This window comes from Eriocheir sinensis, chromosome 56, assembly GCF_024679095.1.
Source record: "Eriocheir sinensis breed Jianghai 21 chromosome 56, ASM2467909v1, whole genome shotgun sequence".
Classification (NCBI taxonomy): domain Eukaryota; kingdom Metazoa; phylum Arthropoda; class Malacostraca; order Decapoda; family Varunidae; genus Eriocheir; species Eriocheir sinensis.
The window spans coordinates 10,601,331-10,623,121 of NC_066564.1; the positions used below are offsets into that span (position 1 = coordinate 10,601,331).

Sequence of the window (21,791 nt, forward strand, 5' to 3'; positions counted from 1 at the left end):
TAAGGGTTCTTAGCTTTAACACTTGAAGCTTAAGAAATAAGATTGATGAATTGCAGTGCCTAACTAAAACAGAGGACTTTGATGTAATTGCCATAACTGAGACATTTATTGACACTGCTAATAATGACTTAATTTCTGAATATAATATAGATAATTTTATATTTTTCAATAAAGACCGAGTTAATCGTAGAGGTGGAGGAGTGGCTCGTTACGTCAAAAGTAGCTTACACCAGAGGACAGTACTGAAGAACACTTGAGCGTGAGTACAAATACCGATCAATTAAAAATCAACATATCCATCACTTATAGGCCTCCAGGCCAATCACACGAGGATGATGAAATAATGTATGGCGTTTTGCAAAGAACTCTCCGAAACAGTGATGCATTGATTTTCGGCGATTTTAATCTACCGCATATAGACTGGCAGACACTCACGGGATCCGAAGGGGAATCGCACAGGAAGTTAGACTTCGTTGAAAATAACTGCCTTAGCCAAATGGTTAGTGAACCAACACACGATAGTAATATTCTTGATCTTGTATTAGTAACCCAAGAGAACTTAGTTGACAATGTCAGCGTTGGCGAACACCTCGGATCATGCGATCATAGACTGGTACGTCTCGACATAAGAGCTCAAAGAAGGATTGCAGAAAATAAGGTATTGGTTCCCAATTTTAAAAGAGCGGATTTTGAAAGAATAAGACTGTCATTAACGAACTTTCAATTAGTATCCAACATCGACGTCGAAGAATCTTGGTAAGAATTTAAAGCTCGATTACTAACTGAACAAAATAAATCCGTGCAATCTTGTGAAAAGCGCCGAAAAGTTAAAAATCCTCCGTGGTTTAATAATGAAATCAAACTTGCTCTCCAAAAGAGGAACTTGTTATATAGGCAAAAGAAAACTGATAACTCTACCGAAAATAGTACACGGTACTACGAAGCAAGACGACAAGTCAAAAGTTTAATCAAGCAGGCGAAACGGAGGCACGAAGTAAACATTGCGGTAAATTGCAAGTCAGATCCTAAAAGTTTTTTTAGATATGTAAACAACAAAAAAGAGATTCGAAGTGGGATTGGCCCATTAACAGATAATTCGGGAAATATTGTGACAGACAGCCAACACATAGCGAACACGTTAAATTCTTATTTCGCCTCGATTTTTAATAGTAATTCTATGATACTGCTGCTGTTCCTAACACTACTGAAAATCCCAGTCATTCCCTCCCTGACTTTGAAATCAGTACAGATGAGGTTCTCAAAGCGCTGCAGTCACTTAAAACTAACAAAAGTCCAGGACCTGATAAAATATATCCAAAATTACTTAAAGAAATATCATGAGAGATACTCAGACCTTTAACAATGCTGTTTAATATGTCTTTGCACCATGGTATCGTTCCTAGTGATTGGAAAATGGCTAACGTAACACCCATTTTAAAAAAAGGCGACAGAAAATTACCGGATATTTACAGGCCAGTCAGCTTAACTTCAATTATTGGTAAATTATTTGAGACAATAATTCGAGATAAAGTAGTTAACTACCTAGAGTGTAATTCGCTAATCCTGGACTCGCAACATGGTTTCCGTAACAACAGATCTTGTTTGTCAAATCTATTAATGTTCTATAACGAGCTTTTTGCAATCTATGATGTTTCTAAATCACTTGATATTATTTATTTGGGCTTCCAGAAGGCATTTGATAAAGTCCACACTACAAGTTGCTTCATAAAATCAAGGGAATAGGCATCGGGGGTAAGCTTCACGAATGGATCAAGCACTGGCTAAGCAATAGAAAGCAAAGAGTTGTAATTAATGGAGTGACCTCTGAGTGGATGCCAGTCACTAGTGGTGTCCCCCAAGCCTCTGTCCTGGGACCCGTTCTCTTCGTCATTTACATCAACGACATTGACCTTGGTCTCAATAATTTCATTAGTAAATTTGCGGACGACACGAAAATCGGCAATGTGGTACTTACAGAATGTGACAGGCGGAGCCCACAAGAAGATTTGCGTAAAATATCAGATTGGTCAGTAAAATGGGAAATGCCTTTTAATATAAACATGTGCCAGATTCTGCAGGTTGGATCTAGAAATATAAAGGACTATGAAATGTGCGGTGTTGAAGTTAAAGGCGTTCACTCGGTCAAAGATCTTGGCGTCACAGTCGTGTCTAACCTCAAGTTTTCCCAGCAGTGCAACGAGTCCGTTAAAAAAGCAAACAGAATGATTGGTTTGATTAAGAGAAATTTTTCATTCAAGAATAAAGAACATAAGAACATAAGAACATAAGAACGCAGGAGTCTGCAAGAGGCCGGTAGGCCTGTACGAGGCAGCTCCTTTGACCCTAAGCTCCCGTGTATCTAACCCCACCTAATATCGCTGTCCATGAATTTATCTAGTCTATTTTTGAATGTGACAATTGTATTGGCACTCACCACATGACTGCTAAGCCTATTCCACTCATCCACCACCCTATTAGTAAACCAATTTTTGCCTATGTCCCTGTTGAATCTGAATTTATCCAGTTTAAACCCGTTACTTCGTGTCCTACCCGGTTCTCTTACCAACAAAACCTTATGAATGTCTCCCTTATTAAAGCCCTTCATCCATTTATAAACCTCGATCATGTCTCCACGCACCCTTCGCCTTTCTAGAGAATGCAAGTTTAACTGTTTGAGTCTTTCCTCGTATGGCAAGTTTCTCAACCCCTGAATCATCTTAGTCATCCTCCTCTGCACCGATTCTAACATTTTGATATCCATTCTATAGTAGGGTGACCAGAACTGAACCGCATAGTCAAGATGAGGTCTAACTAATGCTAAATATAGTTTGAGGAAGACTTGGGCTTCTGTTGCTTACGCTCCTTGAAATAAATCCCAGTACCCTATTAGCTCTATTTCTAGGTTGAATGCATTGTGCAGTTGGACTGAGATCAGATCTCACTAAGACCCCTAAATCCCTCTGGCACCCATAACTACTTATGAGAGTGTTATTTAAGCAATAGTTATGTGAGGGTTGTTCCACCTACACTCAGAATACTGCACTTACATTGAACTCCATCTGCCATTTATCCGCCCAGTCATATAATCTGTTGAGTTCACCTTGAGAATACTAGCGTCCTGATCCGACTCAATTACTCACCGATCTTGGTATCATCTGCAAATTTACTAACATCACTACTAATTCCTGTGTCTAAGTCATTGATATAAATAATAAACAAAAGTGGACCTAATACCGAACCTTGTGGGACCCCACTGTAACACATCCCCAGACAGATCTTTTACCATTGATTTGCACTCTTTGCTTCCTATTGCTAAGCCACGCCTTGACCCAGTTCAAAAGTTTACCCTTTACTCTGTGAGCCTGTAATTTAAGCAACAGTCGTTGGTGAGGAACTTTGTCAAACGCTTACTAAAATCAAGATAGATTACATCATAATTTTCATCTCTGTCAACCGCCTCAAATACTTTATTGTAGAAGGACAAGAGATTGGTGAGGCATGACCTACCTTTGTGAACCCATGCTGAGTCGTGAATTAAGCTATGTTTCTCTAAATGCTCCCGAATGTTCCTGGCTATTATGGACTCCAGCATCTTCCCTATAACCGATGTTAAGCTAATTGGGCGATAGTTTGAAGCAACTGACCTGTCCCCTTTTTAAAAATCGGCGTCACATTAGCTACTTTCCATAGGCTCGGCACATAGCCAGTATTAACCGACATCTTAAAGATGTCGGTTAGTGGGTCACTGATTATATCACCTAGCTCCTTTAATACCCTCGAAATATCCCGTCAGGACCTGGCGACTTGTTCTTCTTAAGCTTATCTATCTCATCCTGAACTACTTGCCTGGTAATGATTATATCCCTCAATTTATCGCCATCCCCCTCGTACACCTGAACTCTTTCCGGTATAGTCGTTCGATCCTCCTGTGTGAATACTGAAAGGAAGTAGTCGCTCAACAATGTGCTCATATTTTCGTAATTTTCTACTAGCTCCCTGTGTTTGATTTCAGCGGTCCAATTTTCTCCCGTGTTTTTGTTCTATACATCTGAAAGAAGCCCTTAGGATTACTTTTCGCCTCATTTGCTACTTTGATCTCATAGTTCTTTTTGCTATCCTGGTGTTTTTCTTAACTAATCTAGATAGTTCGACGTACCGCCCCTGAGATGTGTTTCCCATTCTTTATTTTCTGATAAATTCCTTCTTTAACCCAATCTCGTGTTTTAGTCCACGAGTCATCCACTTAGGATCATTGTTTTCTTTTCTAAGTGTTCGCTGTGGTATATGCTGTTCTTGCCCCTCTACTATTACTCTAACTAAATTATTGTAAGACATTTCTACCTGGTTCTCCTGGCTCTCCAATCCGCAGTTCTGGCCCTCATGAATCCCTAAATTATCCCAGTTTACCCTTCAAGATGTCTTCAAGCCCTCGTAGTTTGCTCTTCTAAAATCTGGCACTAACACTGGGTTTGGATCACGGGTTACCGCCCAGTCTAACCTAAAACGAACCGTTCTGTGGTCACTATTTCCTAACTCTCCGCCCACCTCCAACTCACGTAGCAAGTTCCCATTATTGGTTAGGACTAAGTCTAATATGTTATCTCCTCTGGTAGGCTCAGTAACTACCTGCTTAAGGAAATTATCTTGTATAACTTCAAGAAAGTCCTCGGCTTCCAGGTCACCCACTAGATCTTCCCAGTCTATATTCCTATAATTAAAGTCCCCCATTACGCAGACATTTCTACTCATACTCGCCCTGCCAATCTCCTGTAGTAATATACTCGTGTCCTGCCTGTTAAGGTTGGGTGGCCTGTATATAACTCCTAGAGTTATATAGAGTTATATAGAGTTATACTACCTTTGTATAATAGTTTCGTCAGACCTCATCTGGAGTATGCCGTGCAGTTTTGGTCTCCCCACCATGCAAAAGACATTGCTAAATTAGAAGGTGTTCAGCGTAGAGCAACCAAGATGATTCCTTCATTACGAAACAAACCCTATGAGGAAAGGCTGTCACATCTAAACCTGTTTTCTCTTGAAAAACGCCGCCTAAGAGGAAAACTGATCGAGTGCTTTAAAATACTTAACAGTTTTACCAACATGGATCCGACCAAATTGTTTGTGATGGATGATTCGATGCGAAAGAGAAATAACAGCGCTAAACTCAAATGCAGACAAGTTCATTCAGATTGCACAAAATTCTTCTTCACTAATGCTGTCATTGGAAATTGGAACAGATACCACCATCAGTGGTGCAGTGTAACTCAATTGCATTGTTTAAGAATAATCTTGACCGCTATCTCCTCCATCTAAATGTTCACTAGGTCAGTTTCAACGTCATGGTGGCCGCATAACAACTGTCACTTAGGTTTAGGACAGACCACCTAGTTTGGGCCTTGGGGCCTGTGTGGTCTGGTTATCTCTCTCTCTCTCTCTCTCTCTCTCTCTCTCTCTCTCTCTCTCTCTCTCTCTCAAATAATTAATGTATGAATAAGTATAAAATAACGACGGACGGAAGGAATAAACACCAGGAACACAAGAGGACGCAGTAAAAAATTGAGGAAAGGAAGATGCTTGAAAGACAAAGAAATATAGCTTCCCACAAAGAAATATAGAGGTTCGGAACAGACTAAGTGAGGATGTAGTATTGGCAAAGAGTGTGCAAAACTTTAAGGAAAAGTTGGACAAATGCAGATACGGAGACAGGACCAGACGAGCATAAGCCCAGGCCCTGTAAAACTACAACTAGGTAAATACCACTAGGTAAATACACACACAGGCGAAGACGAAGAAGAAGAAGGGAGAAGGGTGTGGGGAGGGAGAGTCAGTAGGGAGAGTCAGGTCAGGTCAGGTAGATAAAAACACACACACACACACACACACACACACACACACACACACACACACACACACACACACACACACACACACACACACACAGGTAAAAGTTAGATTTAAAGGGCGTACACATTGAAGTTTCCGGGGGGGGGAAGAGAGAGAGAGAGAGAGAGAGAGAGAGAGAGAGAGAGAGAGAGAGAGAGAGAGAGAGAGAGAGAGAGAGAGAGAGAGAGAGAGAGAGAGAGAGAGAGAGAGAGAGAGAGAGAGAGAGAGAGAGAGAGAGAGAGAGAGAGAGAGAGAGAGAGAGAGAGCACATAACGAAAGACATGAGTGATGGATGGAAAAATTTAAAGAAAATGATCAAATGAACCAACATATATGAAAAATATTGGAGCACTCTTTATCCTTCGATAAAAACATATTAATGATGATTTTGATAGCTAAGGACTCACCCCAAAGCCTTTTGTTGAAGTTCTCTCCCACCAGATATATGAGGCTAATGAGCATGGCCATGGCAATGATGAAAAGGGTGCGGCTTGGCAAGGACAGGTAAGCCAGCACAGGATACACCCAGTGGCCACTCTGGTAAGCAATAAAGCACACCCTGAAATAACAAGTTGTCTCATTAGAAAACCTATTAGGCACATGAATATATAATGTTGCTTTGATATAATTTACCAAAATATATACTATACACAGTAAAACCCAGACTACCCCGCCCCTGGCTCGGGAAGCCCTGAGTATCAGGCAAAAATCTGCCAAGTCAAAAATACCCCCCAAAAGTTACGAAAATCCGACCACCATAAGATTTAAGATATCCGTGACACGCAGCTGTTTATATGCATTTTGTGCAAGACAGTTTCAAGAATTTGAGGTTGTTCTTGCTCACTGGCCAGATGCCACAATCAGTGGGGTTACGTAAGTTGCTAATTCATTGGGGCAATGTTAATCATTTATTAGGTATTCTGTCACTCAATCAGAGGGGCCAAAATACAAATTTAGCATCACATGGTTATTATCCAGCTTGAATTACAAACTTTGGTTGGGGTTAATTAATTTTTGAAGGCTGATCAGAATTCAAACCCACTAATTTTGAAACAAAATGGTAGTATTCATTCAAAGCACACAAAACTTTACCTATGACAAATTACTAAGAAAAAACAATGCATTAGTATATTATCTGAATCTATCCCCTTAAAATTCTAATTCTGGCTAACTGAATATATGGCATTCAACTTTAATTCTGATGCACTGGTGTGCATGAATGTCATTCCCAAAAGGAATTATACTGAAGTTACATGAACAAGTTACAAACAACATAACATGAGGAGGACCAATAGTGAAATTGGTTGGAAAGATCAACCTCCATTCATGCATCACAGGCCCCCTCCTCCTGCCTCTTAAGGCGGTGTCACACTAGCACTTTTTCCGTCGATTAATGCGATTTCCGTCGATTTTTCATCGTTCCGCATGAACTTATCGCATGAATTTGTCAGACGATGAGGATCGTTTCCGCCTGCAAATTTCCGCCTTTGTTTACATTTCCAAGACCAAGACCGAGACTTTCCGCGTGGCTTCAACCTGTCTCAAACGCTCTCCTGCAGTGACAGCCTTCCTCATCCTGGTGTCATTTCTGGCAATGAGAGGTGTCACTAACTCCAGAAGTCTGTGGTACTGGCTCTTGTCCAACCTGATCCAATTCTTCAGAGTCTCATGATCCTCTAAACTCAGCTCTTTTAACAGCCTGTGGTACACACTTTCTCTTTCCCGACGAGCCAACCATGAGCACATCCATGCACATCCATACACAGTATTAGGTTCAGAGCAGCGTATCTTTGCCGCAGCGTGGACTCCATGTTTGTTTACATTCTTTGGTCTGTGCCGACGGAAAGTTTCAGACGAAACACAGTTTGTGTGTGACAGGCTGCAGCCAAGATATCGACGATTTTCAGAAAAACGACGGAAAAAGTTGACGGAAAAAGTGCTAGTGTGACACCGCCTTTAGCCATATATTTAGGCTCAAATCTTCCTTTTCAGAGGGTTGAAGTATACAGCATACATAGTAGGATTAATGCTGTAATAGGTTAGTTCTTAGCACATGCCTGTTTGGGAATGAAATGATTCATAGATACATATGAAGGAAGTTGGAAGGGAAGAACAGAAGTTTGACAGAACATAGAACAGTAGATAAAAGAATGAAGACGACTGTTAGAGATGCAAAACTTGAGAGGAAAATTTCTTGGTTCTAAGACCATGCTTATGATAGTACAGTCCTCTATATAACATGTGATAGAACATAATATAGAAATTTGCCTTAAAAGGAATTTGAGCTATATGGAGGTGTTATTTCAATGGGATTTATCAATCTAATGACATCGCATTACCAGAGATATCAAACAGAAGTTAACTGTCCATTGCCCGATCAGTTAAAAAAATCCGCGTTACAAAAAATTTCCACGGCAGTTAGAATTTTCTTCTGTAAATTCAGATTGCGCTAGACAAATTTCACGTTACAATAAACCACGTAAGACGAGGGTAAACTATATATATTTGAAAAATCACAGTCAGCCATAGTGTTGGGGTATGAGGCTCAAATTTGCTACACACAGAGTTGGAGTCGAGATGTCCCCCGGGATGCTTCAGCCCCCCCGGCCCTTATACAGCAAGGGTTCCTTTTACCCATGCTGTAAAATTTACACCCCCTTTGTCTGGAATCCCAAACAATGGAGCTGTAAATTTAGGCTACACATAGGAGCCCCATGAAAACACCTCACATGGCAAGATCACAACTCAAATTGAGATGTCATAGGCCTCATAGGCCTAGCACCAACACATCAGCAACACAAACTATGCCACTTGACAGAATCCTGGGCAACCCAGGTGATTATGGATTAAATAAGAGTTTTCACCAAGTGTTTAATGATGTGAGTTTGAGCTACCAGAGGGTGAAGATGGTATGATTAGAATGGAGCAAATTAAAGCAACTAAAAAGGAAATTGAAGATTTAATGAAACAACTGAAAAAAAGGAAAGCTGTGGAATCCTGTTATAGTAGTTGTAATTATATCAGTGTATTATTATTATTGTTATATATCACCATGTATTAGGAATGCAGGTATAGTGGAAAATACCCACTTCAGAGGGATCACGCCACCATTGTAGGAATGTCATCTGTCAGTGTTTACCGGACGAGCGTCTCGGTATGTGTAACAGAGCATTTTGTCAAACTTAGGGGTCACCTTGACTTACGTGACCAATTGTAATTTCATTATTTTCCAAGTCTCTAACGTCACTCCTTCCTGAGAGCTCGACTGACACAGACCTATTGTCTCAGCTCTCTCTCCAATGCTCCCTGTATTTTTAGGTTAAGAATACATTTCACCTAAGGCAGCGAGTGTTTCCCTCACGCCCCTGTTCACCCACCAAGACCCTGTCTGAGCTCCACGCAACCAAGCCTTCCACCGTTACATTATTGGTCATCAGCGGCGTCCCAACGTACCCTAGCCATCACTACCTCATCGGTTCTACAGCTCTACAAGCCACAAGAATTCACAGAACAGGGGACAGGCATTACGTTACAGGCGTTATGTTACTGGCGTTACGTTACAAGGAAGGAGTCACAAGCAGCCAGTTCAGAGTCTATGGGCCGTCAAGCCACAGACCAACTCCATTCGTCGGGCTATGAGCTCACTGCAAGCTACCTGTTACGCAGCAGGAGTCACGCCCTAGGGAAACCCCCGCCCGCGGCTGTCACACCCACCAACCAACGCCCACTGTGGCAACACCCTGCACCACAACGGCAACACTGCCACTGCCAGGACCGCCGACCAAACCTCCTACTGCAACAATCATTCAAGGGCAAGCTCGGACATCTACCGGGTGACTACAAGCAATTACCACCTCGGGCGCCCAATCTACAAGCGCTGCTCAGTAACACTCAAAATACGGAGAACACCGCAGCCGTCCTATGTCTGGCAAGGAGTTCCGGGAGCCGCTTCAAGCAACGCTTTGCTCAGCACAATTCTACAACACCTCCCAGTTCCCAGTGGTCCGCCATCGACACCAGCTTCTACGCTTCAACACCCAACCGCCGACGTCCTGCCGTTTCTCCACGATTCCAGGGCCTTGGTACCATAAGGCCGCCGTCCTGCCTTCGTCGCCAGTTCTTCATTTCACCTGATATTCCCGATATCGTTTCCTTACACTGTTTTTTTTCAGAAGTGCTGGTTAAGCTAATTGAGGTTTCAACTAAGTAAGAACGCAAGTTTCTGTTAATTCTTTGTGTCTGACACTGTCATTCATAATTGTGAGAGTAATCGATCATTCGCATACGATATTGATCATTCTCGGTTGTCTGATAGCAGTTAAACTGTATCTTCCTCCCGCAATTCACCTTTCCCTTAGTTTACCCTCCCACTCGTTTTCTTTTCGCCGCTCGGAAGAAAACCACCGTTTCAAGGCAAACTCATTTATTCCTTAAAAAACATCTACTAGTTAACTTTCCATTACGTCTAACAGACTACTTGCTAACCATCTCCTCTTGTTTTTAGGGGTACTGTGCAAATATCAATTCAGACGCATTCCGTATATATTTACAGCTAATAAACCATGATAATATATTGTCGCTGAGTTAAGCCAAGTTGTGAACAAAGAGACTCTCACTAAACTCGGCGACACTTTTAAGCATTTAAGACAGACCACAGACGAAGAGGAAACGGACCATGATAGAAAAAACGGTGAATTTAATAAGGTAAAATTACGTTCAGGCACTCATTATTCATCAATTCCAGACCGCGGAGATCATTCACCCCCGAGTTCGTCGGGATACTTACAACCCACTCAACCAAACTCGAACATGCCTCTCGATCCACCTGCTCCGCCCCCTCCTGCCGGGGGAACATCCCACTTGCACCCTCCACCGATTCGGGTCATTCCAACTCACGCCAGTATCCGACAGTTTGACGGCAGTGAGTCTGACTATTCGGCGAGACAGTTCCTAGATCTATGTGAGTCTGCCATCGTAAATTCCTCCATTACGGAAGATCATGATAAAATTGCGTTCATTCGGTCCCGGTTACTCCCATACTCTCGGGCACTAAATTTGATGCAGTCCTCGGCGTTCGCTTCGGGGGGCTGGGGGCCGGGGGGGAGTAAACCAAGCATCGTTAGACAGATGGCCCACACGGTAGATTCCCTCCAAAAGAATTCCTCAACAAAGCCGATTTGGGACGCCATGACTGAGGCAAATCACCTGGCAGTTGACTGTGTCAAAAGTCTAGAAGACACGCAATGGCTCCCACAGGGCAGTATGCAAAAACAACAGGTGAAGACCGTCTTGGAATTGCTTTTTTATTTATTTCATATTTCAGAAAAGAACTGCCGTTTTGCCCTTCCCTTGACCTTCAAACCAGGCGGGAAGTTGGTTGACTTCGTCTCAGAGTTAGAAGTCAAGGTTCAAGAACACACTCACAATCAACCACTAGCAGCAGCCGCAGCATTGCAGGCACAAAATAAGGCACCTCTCACCTGTATGTTTTGCAAACAGTCAGGACATTCCGAGAGTACATGTTTCTCGAAACGTAGGGACTCAACACACTCTACACAGGGATCTGATAGGAGATCAGGGGGATACAGAGGCAGCCATCACTCATCACACAGGAACCCTAGGCCACACCATCAGCGGAAGACTGCCTTTTGCCATGTCCACGGGAATTGTTTTCATGATACAGACAGTTGTTATGCAATGAATGGCCAGGGAGGAACAGAAGAACAAATCCTCGGCAGACAGTAAAACAAACCCCTCCACTTCTCAGAATAAAAAGGCATGACTCCGTGACAGCCACAAGGCATACATCCAAGTATCCCATAAGGACGATACTAATTGGGAGCAACTTGACTCAGTCATTGCCGCCTTGGGACGGACGAGCATAACTGCCCTCCCTTGCAAAGTGAGCAAAATTTCACTCACCTTAGCGGTAGACACAGGTGCGGCAGTCAATGTAATCTCAGATTCCGCTTACAGGTCACTGACACGACAGGCGAGAGGGGGAAATTGGCCGCTCCAAGAGAACGACCTGAATGTGATAGGTGTGACAGGCACCACTTTGGGTATCCTTGGGCGAGTACCACTAACAGTCAGCCTACATGAAAAGGTATGTCCCTTTCGAGATTTCTTTTATGTATCTAGCAGGTTTGCTTTACCCGTAGACGGGATCTTAGGATTGAACGCCATGAAAGACCTGCACATAACCATAAACCCTGAAAGCAACGCGATCGTGTATCAAGGACGACGCATACAGGGGATGGTAAATCCATCGCCTATGTTACCAGTAGTCCCGCCCTCAGAGGGGGAAAATGACCAACCCACCACAGACTCAGGATCTACCACCGCCCAAGTGTCATCTCTTACGGTCAAACCACACAAAAACATTACAGACTTGTGGCGGACAGTAACGGCAGTCGTAGAAGGACCTCAAATAGTTCCGGATCGTGCTGCAAAACTTGTTAAAATCCGGTTACCTAACGCCCCTCCGACGGGCAGTGCTGCGTGCATTGACGGCACACCACACATACACCGGGTGACGGTGGAGCTAACTCTCGTGACAGTCAAGGAGGGAGGTGTAGCAGAGGCATTGGTAATAAACACGTCAGGATCCCCTGTATCTTTAAAACACGGTGTTAGATTATGCCAGTGTCCAGTGTATGGGAAAAATGTAGCCTCGGAACCAGCTGAATTTTTTTTTTTTTTTTTTTTTTTTTTTTTTTTTTTTTACAGCAAAGGAGACAGCTCAAGGGCACAAAAAAGTAAACATTAATAAAAAAAAGCCCGCTACTCGCTGCTCCTAAAAAGAATCCAAAGAGGTGGCCGAAAGATAGGTCAGTTTCGGGAGGAGAGGTGTCCTGATACCCTCCTCTTGAAAGAGTTCAAGTCGTAGGCAGGAGGAAATACAGATGAAGGAAGATTGTTCCAGAGTTTACCAGCGTGAGGGATGAAAGAGTGAAGATGCTGGTTAACTCTTGCATAAGGGGTTTGGACAGTATAGGGATGAGCATGAGTAGAAAGTCGAGTGCAGCGGGCCAGGGAGGGGGAGGCATGCAGTTAGCAAGTTCAGAAGAGCAGTCAGCGTGGAAATATCGATAGAAGATAGAAAGAGAGGCAACATTGCAGCGGAATTTAAGAGGTAGAAGACTATCAGTATGAGGAGGAGAGCTGATGAGATGAAGAGCCTTTGCCTCCACTCTGTCCAGAAGAGCTGTGTGAGTGGAGCCCCCCCACACATGAGATGCATACTCCATACGAGGGCGGACAAGGCCCCTGTATATGGACAGCAACTGTGCAGGGGAGAAGAACTGGCCGGAGACGGTACAGAACGCCCAGCCTCGAGGAAGCTGATTTAGTAAGAGATGAGATATGAAGTTTCCAGTTGAGATTTTGAGTTAAGGATAGACCGAGGATGTTTAGTGTTGAGGAAGGTGATAGCTGGGTGTTGTCAAAGAATAGGGATAGTTGTTTGGAAGATTGTGTCGAGTGGATAGGTGGAGAAACAGTGTTTTGAGGCGTTGAAGGACACCAGGTTCTTCTTGCCCCAATCGGAAATAATAGTAAGGTCTGAGGCTAAGCGTTCTGCAGCCTCCAGCCTTGAGTCGTTAAGTTCCTGAAGGGTGGGTCTTCTATTAAAAGAAGTTGAATAATGCAGAGTGGAATCATCGGCGTAGGAATGGATAGGACAGTTCGTTTTGGAAAGAAGATCATCAATGAACAACAGAAAAGAGTGGGAGATAGGACAGAACCCTGTGGGACACCACTGTTAATAGATTTAGGAAGAACAGTGACCGTCTACCACGGCAGAAATAGAACGGTCAGAAAGGAAACTGGAGATAAAGGTACAGAGAGAAGGATAGAAACCGTAGGAGGGTAGTTTAGAAAGCAAAGATTTGTGCCAGACCCTATCAAAAGCTTTTGATATGTCCAGCGCAATAGCAAAAGTTTCACCGAAACGGCTAAGAGAGGATGACCAAGAGTCAGTTAAGATGGCTAGGAGATCACCAGTAGATCGCCTCATGGAACCCATACAGGCGATCAGATAGAAGGTCAGAAGTGGAAAGGTGCTTTTGAATCTTCCGGTTAATGATTGATTCAAAAGCTTTAGATAGACAAGAAAGTAAAGCAATAGGACGGTAGTTTGAGGGATTGGAGCGGTCACCCTTCTTAGGTACAGGCTGTATGAAGGCATACTTCCAGCAAGAAGGAAAGGTAGATGTTGACAGGCAGAGGCGAAAGAGTTTGACCAGGCAGGGTGACAGCACGGAGGCACAGTTTTTAAGGACAATAGGAGGCACTCCATCAGGTCCATAAGCCTTCTGAGGATTGAGGCCAGAGAGGGCATAGAAAATATCATTTTGAAGAATCTTTATAACAGGCATAAAGGAGTCAGAGGGGGGATGAGTAGGAGGAATATACCCAGAATCGTCCAGAGTGGAGTTTTTAGAAAAAGTTTGAGAGAAGAGTTCAGCCTTAGAGATAGATGAGACGGCAGTGTTGCCAGGACTGAGGAGTGGAGGACAGCTGAAGACGTGAAGTTGGAGGAGATGTTTTTGGCTAGATGCCAGAAGTCACGGGAAGAGTTAGAGAAAGCAAGGTTTTGACATTTTCTATTAATGAAAGAATTTTTGGTTAGTCGGAGAATAGATTTGGCACGATTTCGGGCAGAAATGTAAAGTTCATAATTAGCATTAGTTTGAAGGCTCTGGTACCTTCTGTGAGCTACCTCTCTATCATTGACAGCACGAGAACAAGCGTGATTAAACCAAGGCTTTTTAGCGTGAGGAGTAGAGAAAGAACGAGGAATGTATGCCTCCATTCCAGAGACAATCACCTCTGTGATGCGCTGAGCACACACAGAGGGTCTCTATCCTGGAAGCAATAATCATTCCATGGGAATGGAAAAGTACATCCTCAGGTCGTCCCACCGAGCTGAAGCAAATGCCAGAAGCATCGCCTCTTCGGTGGGTCCAGAGGGTGTACAGGAGCGATAGGACAGGATGCAGAAATAAGATTGTGATCGGAGGAGCCCAACGGAGAGAACAGTTTGACAGAATAAGCAGAAGGGTTTGAGGTAAGGAAGAGGTCTAGAATGTTGGGCGATCTCCAAGACGGTCAGGAATACGTGTAGGGTGCTGGACCAACTGCTCTAGGTCGTTGAGGATAGCAAAGTTGTAGGCTTGTTCACCAGGATGGTCAGTGAAGGTGGATGAATGCCAAAGCTGGTGGTGAACATTGAAATCTCCTCGGATGGAGATTTCAGCGACGGAAGAGTGGGTCAAGATGTGCTCCACTTTAGAATTCAAATAGTCAAAGAATTTTACATAGTTGGTAGAGTTAGGTGAGAGATAAACAGCACAGATGTATTTAGTAATAGAATGACAGTGAAGTCTTAACCAGATGGTGGAAAATTCAGAAGAGTCAAGGTCGTGGGCACGAGAGCAAGTGATGTCGCTAAGACGAGGCGCAACATCCAGCTTTGGATTGAAATTTAGGATAGAGATAGTAGGAGTGAGCAGAGTAGAGATTGCTGTCAGTAGCCTCAGAAACCTGTGTTTCGGTAAGGAAGAGAAGGTGAGGTTTAGAGGAGGAGAGATGATGTTCCACAGAATGAAAATTAGAGCGAAGACCGCGAATGTTGCAGAAATTGAGAAGAAAGAGGTTCGAGAAGTTATCAAGACACCTCTCGGGTCGGCAGCCAGAAGGGGAGTCCTCCCTGGGGGAATTTGTGGTCCCCCCCCCAGGCGGGGACTCCGAGGCTTGGTGTATGTGCGCCATTTTGAAATTTTAATTTTGGGAAAAGGTGTATATGTTGTGTGAATGTAGTGTGGTGTGGATAAAGAGAGGATCTGTCTTTAGAGAGCATGCTGAACTACTCTCCGGTGTAGGTGAGACAATAGGGAAACGGTTAGTGAGGACATGGGAAGGGTCTTTGGAGGGCTTCAGCTCCCTTCTCACCTCCCATATATACCTCACCGGGAGTGGCTTGCGCCCGTTCGGTAGGTGTCTTCCTACCTACTCCAGCCAACCCTTCAGCCCAAGTCTCAGGCATAACCTCAGCGCGTCAGGCTTCTCCCGAACAAGACACAGCTAATTTAGAGGCGTTCCTAAAAGTTGCACACTATTCCGAAATTAAGCCTACCTTAGTCCAGGTGCTGGAACAATATAGGGGGGCGCTTGCTCTACTGGGCGAGCCGCTTGGAGTTACGCAGTGTGCTGAACACCACATGAAGTTAAAACCCAATACCAATCCTATATAAATAAATGCATACAAACTCCCCAACAGTCAAAGAGAAGTAGTGCAGCAGCTTATATCTGATATGTTAGAACAAGGTGTCATCAAGGAATCGAACTCACCGTGGAATTCACCCTTGTTTCTGGTTCCAAAGAAAGACGGTTCTTACCATCCTGTGATAGATTTCCGGCGTGTAAACAACGCGACCGTGAATGACCATTTTCCTCTTCCCGCTCTGAGAGATCTTCTGATGTGTCTCGGTAGAGGAAATAAAGTCTTTACGAGTCTAGACCTGGTCAGTAGTTACTGGCAACTGCCTATGGCCCCCGAGTCCCGTGAAATAACGGCTTTCAGCACGCCTCATGGCCACTATGAGTGGACGAGGATGCCGTTCGGGCTCAAAGGAGCTCCCTTGACCTTCCAAAGGACAATGAATAGTATTTTTGGTGACTTGCTGGGCAACTCTGTCTATGTGTATTTAGATGACATCATCATAGCAAGTAAAGACGTGCATGCACACATGGAAACACTAAAAGCAGTCCTACACAGACTTCAAGAGGTCGGATTAAAGCTCAAACTCACCAAATGTGAATTCTTAAAGCCTCGGATCAAGTTCTTGGGGCATGTCATGGACGAATTCGGCATCCACACAGTGGACGACAAAATAAAAGCTATTGCCGAGTTCCCTCAACCAACGTCTGCGGACAAGGTACGGTCTTTCTTGGGAGTCACTGGTTATTACAGGCCTTTCAAAAAGGACTTCGCAGCACGCGCGAGTCCCCTAACCCATCTATTAAAGAAAGACGTACCATTTCAGTGGCTCCCAGCTCAACAAACGAGCTTTGAGGATTTAAAGAAAGCGCTTACACAGGCACTGGTCCTTGTCTTTCCAGATTTCAAGGACCCCTTTCAGCTTTGTACCGATGCTTCGACCAGTGGACTAGGAGCCGCTCTTATGCAAACAGATAAGTCTGGCAAAAAGCATGTAATAGCGTTTGTAAGTCGAGTACTAACTGCTCCGGAAAAGAACTATTCTGTTACCCACCTAGAGGCGCTTGCAATTGTATGGGCATTGAAGCATTTTCGAGACATAGTGATGGGATACAAAATTGTGGTGTACACGGACCACGCGGCCATCACTGATCTTTTTAAGGGAAAAAACCTACACGGTCGTCTGGCAAGATGGTTCTTAACGATCCAAGCATACAATCCTGAAATAAAATATATCACCGGGAAAACAAATGTGGTCGCAGATGCCTTATCACGAAATATTCCAATAGGCGTGATTACCACCTCAGAGGTCATCCACAACTTCACTTCACCTGAGCTACACACTGCTCAGCAAGAACACCCAGTGTGGAAGAGGGTAATTTACGCCTTAGAGTCGGGAGACGAAACAAACCTTCCAGAATTGCCAGTTCCCTTTTCACAATTTTTCCAATCAGAGGACAACCTCCTTTGTAGGTCATGGCCAACCAAACCAGTACCTATAGAACAACAGGTCATCCCAGACAAATACGTCCCCGTGACGCTTAAGCTGGTCCATGACACACCCATTGCGGGTCACCCAGGAAGGGACAAGACCTTGTCTGTCACCAGACAGAAATACTACAGGACAAACCTATATTTTTCTGGTAGTTTTCTGTGTGTTATGAAATAATCTGCTAACTCTTTCTGTTAAAAATCATGAAATCACTAATATCATGATTGACTTTTCAATGCCTATTAAACGTAAACCGCTGCCGCCGCCGCAAAATAGCTCGCAGAGAGGTTCAACTTGTTAACTGTTTCCATATTTCCCTCACCGTTCACAAAGATCACAAGCGGACAGACTATAACAAAACCAGGCAAATTAATACTTTTAATGCTGTGTATTCCCACAGTGCGCATGCGTGGTGGACAGCAGAATGACTAATTTCATCGGGGGGATATTTCTCGCAACACCGGCCAGTGTAGTGGACCTTCTTCTTCTTCTTTTGACCTGTAACGCTTTGCATCGCTTCTTAGGTCCTCCTTCTCCACACTTTTATGCTTCACAACATGCACTTACGGCCGCTTTCACAGTCATTTTGTTTGTTTTGATCGTTACCAATGGCGGCGGTCACCACTCTAGTATTTCCACGTGAAACTGGCCGATGGGGTAGTGGCGGCTGTGGGGTTAGCCTAGCCCCACACTAACCATACACTCTCAACATCTCTCGCTTCGTCTGCAGCCGCCACTACCCCATCGGCCAGTTTCACGTGAAATACTAAGCGGCGATCGCCGCCATTGGTAACGATCAAAACAAACAAAGTGACTGTGAAAGCGGCCCTTAGTTACTTAACAGTGCGCACTTATACACTTCACCCTGAACTTAGGTGTTTTTCTGTCCTTTTCTTTCCCTGATTTTGCTTTTCTATGCCCTTTTGCAATTTTTCACTGTTACTTTTCACCGTCGCTGCCATGCATTACAGGTCAAAAGAAGAAGAAAAGGAAAACAACACCGGGAGATCTACAATTTTCATAGACTTGAGAAAAAGATTGTTGGACTGTGGTTCCCCAGCACGGGGTGTTCTCTTATCTTGTTGATCAAGTAGTAAGCAAAGCAGCTCTGCCAGTCCATTTTACTAGTCTCTTGGTGGGCCATCTTCCACTGCTCCTCACTCCTCAGCCACTGCCGTCGTCTGTTTGTTTATATGCAGCCGTTTGGTACCCATGTACCCACGCTCGTACTCACAACCGTTTTCCATTCATAAGGACAACCAATAACTCACTCCCGGTTGGGCGGTTGCCCATAGCCCCAATGGTTGGACACCGCCTTTTAAGGCCAACGGTAGGTAGACGTGACCCGTACATGTCAAAGGACCGCGAAAGTCGTGGCGGTAATGCGTGAAAGTCGTGATGGAAAGAATTTAGGACTAAGCGCTAAACTCAAGGATCGTGAAACTCTGATAGCGTGAAACTTGAGAGGTATGTGTATATATATATATATATATATATATATATATATATATATATATATATATATATATATATATATATATATATATATATATATATATATACATATATATATACTGTATATATATATATACACACACACACAGGTAACTCGATTTACGCGAGTTTGGTTTACGCGTTTTTAAAATAACGCGGGGTCCAAAATCCAAATAAATGTTTAATTTACACGTTTTTTCCACTTATACGTGATATTTTATGGAGTGGCCACCAGATGTCTCACGCAACTGGACTCACACGGCGCCGCGGCCACACAGCTGAGCTCAGTTCTTCCCGCACGCCACTTGAACAGCAATACAGTACCCACGCTGCCACACTACTCAACAATAGGGGTGGGCAGGTACCGGTACCAGTACCGGTACTAACGGTACCAGCTATACGGTATGGTACCGGTACCAGACTGCTCGGTACCGGTACCAATACTAGCCAGTCGCTCATGGTGTCCCTCATTTCTTCCTCACACGAGTGAGGCTGAGACTGAGTGCCTGAGTGGATATCTCGGTGATATGGATATCCTCTCTCTCTCTCTCTCTCTCTCTCTCTCTCTCTCTCTCTCTCTCTCTCTCTCTCTCTCTCTCTCCACTAAATGAAGTGAATATTTATTTTCACAGAAACCTACCTCTTGTTTGATTTACATTGTTTTGATTTACGCAACCTCTTCAAGGACGCAATACTGTAAATCGAGTTATCTGTATATATATATATATATATATATATATATATATATATATATATATATATATATATATATATATATATATATATATATATAATATGCAAAATTACAGATTTACGATGACAGTGATGTCGCTAAATATAGCCTGTCTGGTGCAACATCAGATAATATCCTCTGCTGTAATCAGGGGCGATGCCAGACATTGTAGACATTGGGGACTTAACCCTGTCTGACAAAGGGGATGGGTCCGGGTGTATGCTCTGCTGGGAAAAAAAAATATAAACAACCCCATAGATAGTGACTTCTGGGGACATAAGAGACTTTGGCATAATGATAAAATTAATTTATATGTCCTACACTAGAATCAAGTTACTGTATAATGAATCAAGTAAAAAAATATATATCTTAACACCTTAAAACCTTAAAAAAAGATCTGGGGCTCAAGCCCTAAAAGCCACCCTCCCCCGTCGCCTATGGTTGTAATAAATGAGTGCGCCCAAAAAGTTTTATAACTATAATTGTTGTAGTGGTAGATGTCCTACCTTATCCTCATGTTTACTGAATTATGAAACCCACTTTAAGAGCAAGGGAACCGTATAAATCTCTCGCTAAACCAGTTTTCCATCCTAACTTTTCATAAACGATTGTTAAATCGATCAATTCTTGATCGTCATGAAAATTAACCTATTACCAAGTCTTCACAATAAAAAAAATCAGCCTATAACATTACATTTGGTGTGGTAACAAAATTCAATGTAAGATCTAAATAAATGTTAAAAGTTGACATTTTACTGTAGTCTCTGCTCAAGCATTACTTCATCCATTTTCTGTCATCGCTACTCCATGATACATCACAGCTATATCGCCCATCCCTCCCTCATACTCCCTCACCCTTGATGAGTGTGTCCCGACATTCCTTATATTGACATTGGTTCAGGGGTTCTTCCCTTTTTCCACTTTTGTATATGGGGACCACTTCGGCCCTCTTCCACTCCTTTGGCACTTCACCAGTTGTTATTGAGCATTTAATGATATCACATACCAGTCCAACCAGCTGATTTCTGCATTCTTTCAATATATAACCTGATACTCCATCCGGCCCTACTGCTTTCCTCTCTTCCAGCTCCCCCATTATCCCACCATTTTATATATCTCCTCTTTACTTACTATAACTTCTTCCATATGAACATCTATCTTGCTTTCTTGTGGTTTGTTGAATTGTGATTCTTTTGTAAAAACATGCTGGAACTTTTTGTTTAGTAGCTCAGTCATGTCTTTAGGATCTTCTGTTATCACATTCCCATCACTCAATCTTTCTATTGTTTCTGTTGGTTTGATTTTTCCATTTATGAATCTATAAAACAGTTTAGGTTGTTCCTTGCACATTTCTACAATATCTTTTTCATATCCCTTCTCTTCTTCTCTCCTTATTTTCATGTATTCACTTCTTGCTATCTTAAAATCTTCTTTATTCCTTTGATTTTTATTTATTTTCAATCTTTTCCATTCTTTGTCTCTTTTCTCTTTTGCCTTTGCACATCTTGCGTTAAACCAGTCCTTTTTTCCTTTTTTTCAGGTTTGTATTCTGGTACAAATTTCATAACTCCTGATTTATTCATCTCCATGAAAATATACTTTTCTTGCACTTCTCTTGTTCTCATTAACTCTTCCCAGTCTAGCTCTTCATAGTATTTCCTGAGATTTTCCATGTCTGCCTTCCTATAGTTTAACCTGTTTCTTTTATATGATTCATCCCCTTCACTTCCTTCTTCATCTGTTTCCATCTCTATTATCATGTGATCACTCTTTCCCAGGGGGCACCCATACCTTAATTCATTCATCATGTGCATTCCTTTTGTTAACATCAGGTCCAGTCTCGCCGGCTCGTCGTCACTTCTGTGTCTCGTGTTTTCCTTCACCCATTGCATCATCAAGTTTTCCAACGTCAGTCTTAAAAATCTCTCCCATTTCACCACCCCCACTTTAAAACATCTCCCAATTTA

At 43.1% G+C, this 21,791-nt stretch overlaps 1 protein-coding gene across 5 annotated transcripts in view; it reads right to left on the minus strand.

Moving 5' to 3' along the window:
- The window catches only part of LOC126984299 (androgen-induced gene 1 protein-like), a 149,404-nt gene that overhangs the window by 89,508 nt on the left and 38,105 nt on the right, over positions 1–21,791 (minus strand). For all 5 annotated transcript variants that reach the window (XM_050837925.1, XM_050837924.1, XM_050837923.1 and 2 more), the window contains exon 5: positions 6,291–6,442. In XM_050837925.1, the coding sequence (XP_050693882.1) occupies positions 6,291–6,442 (152 nt within the window). The remainder of the gene's footprint in view (positions 1–6,290; positions 6,443–21,791) is intronic.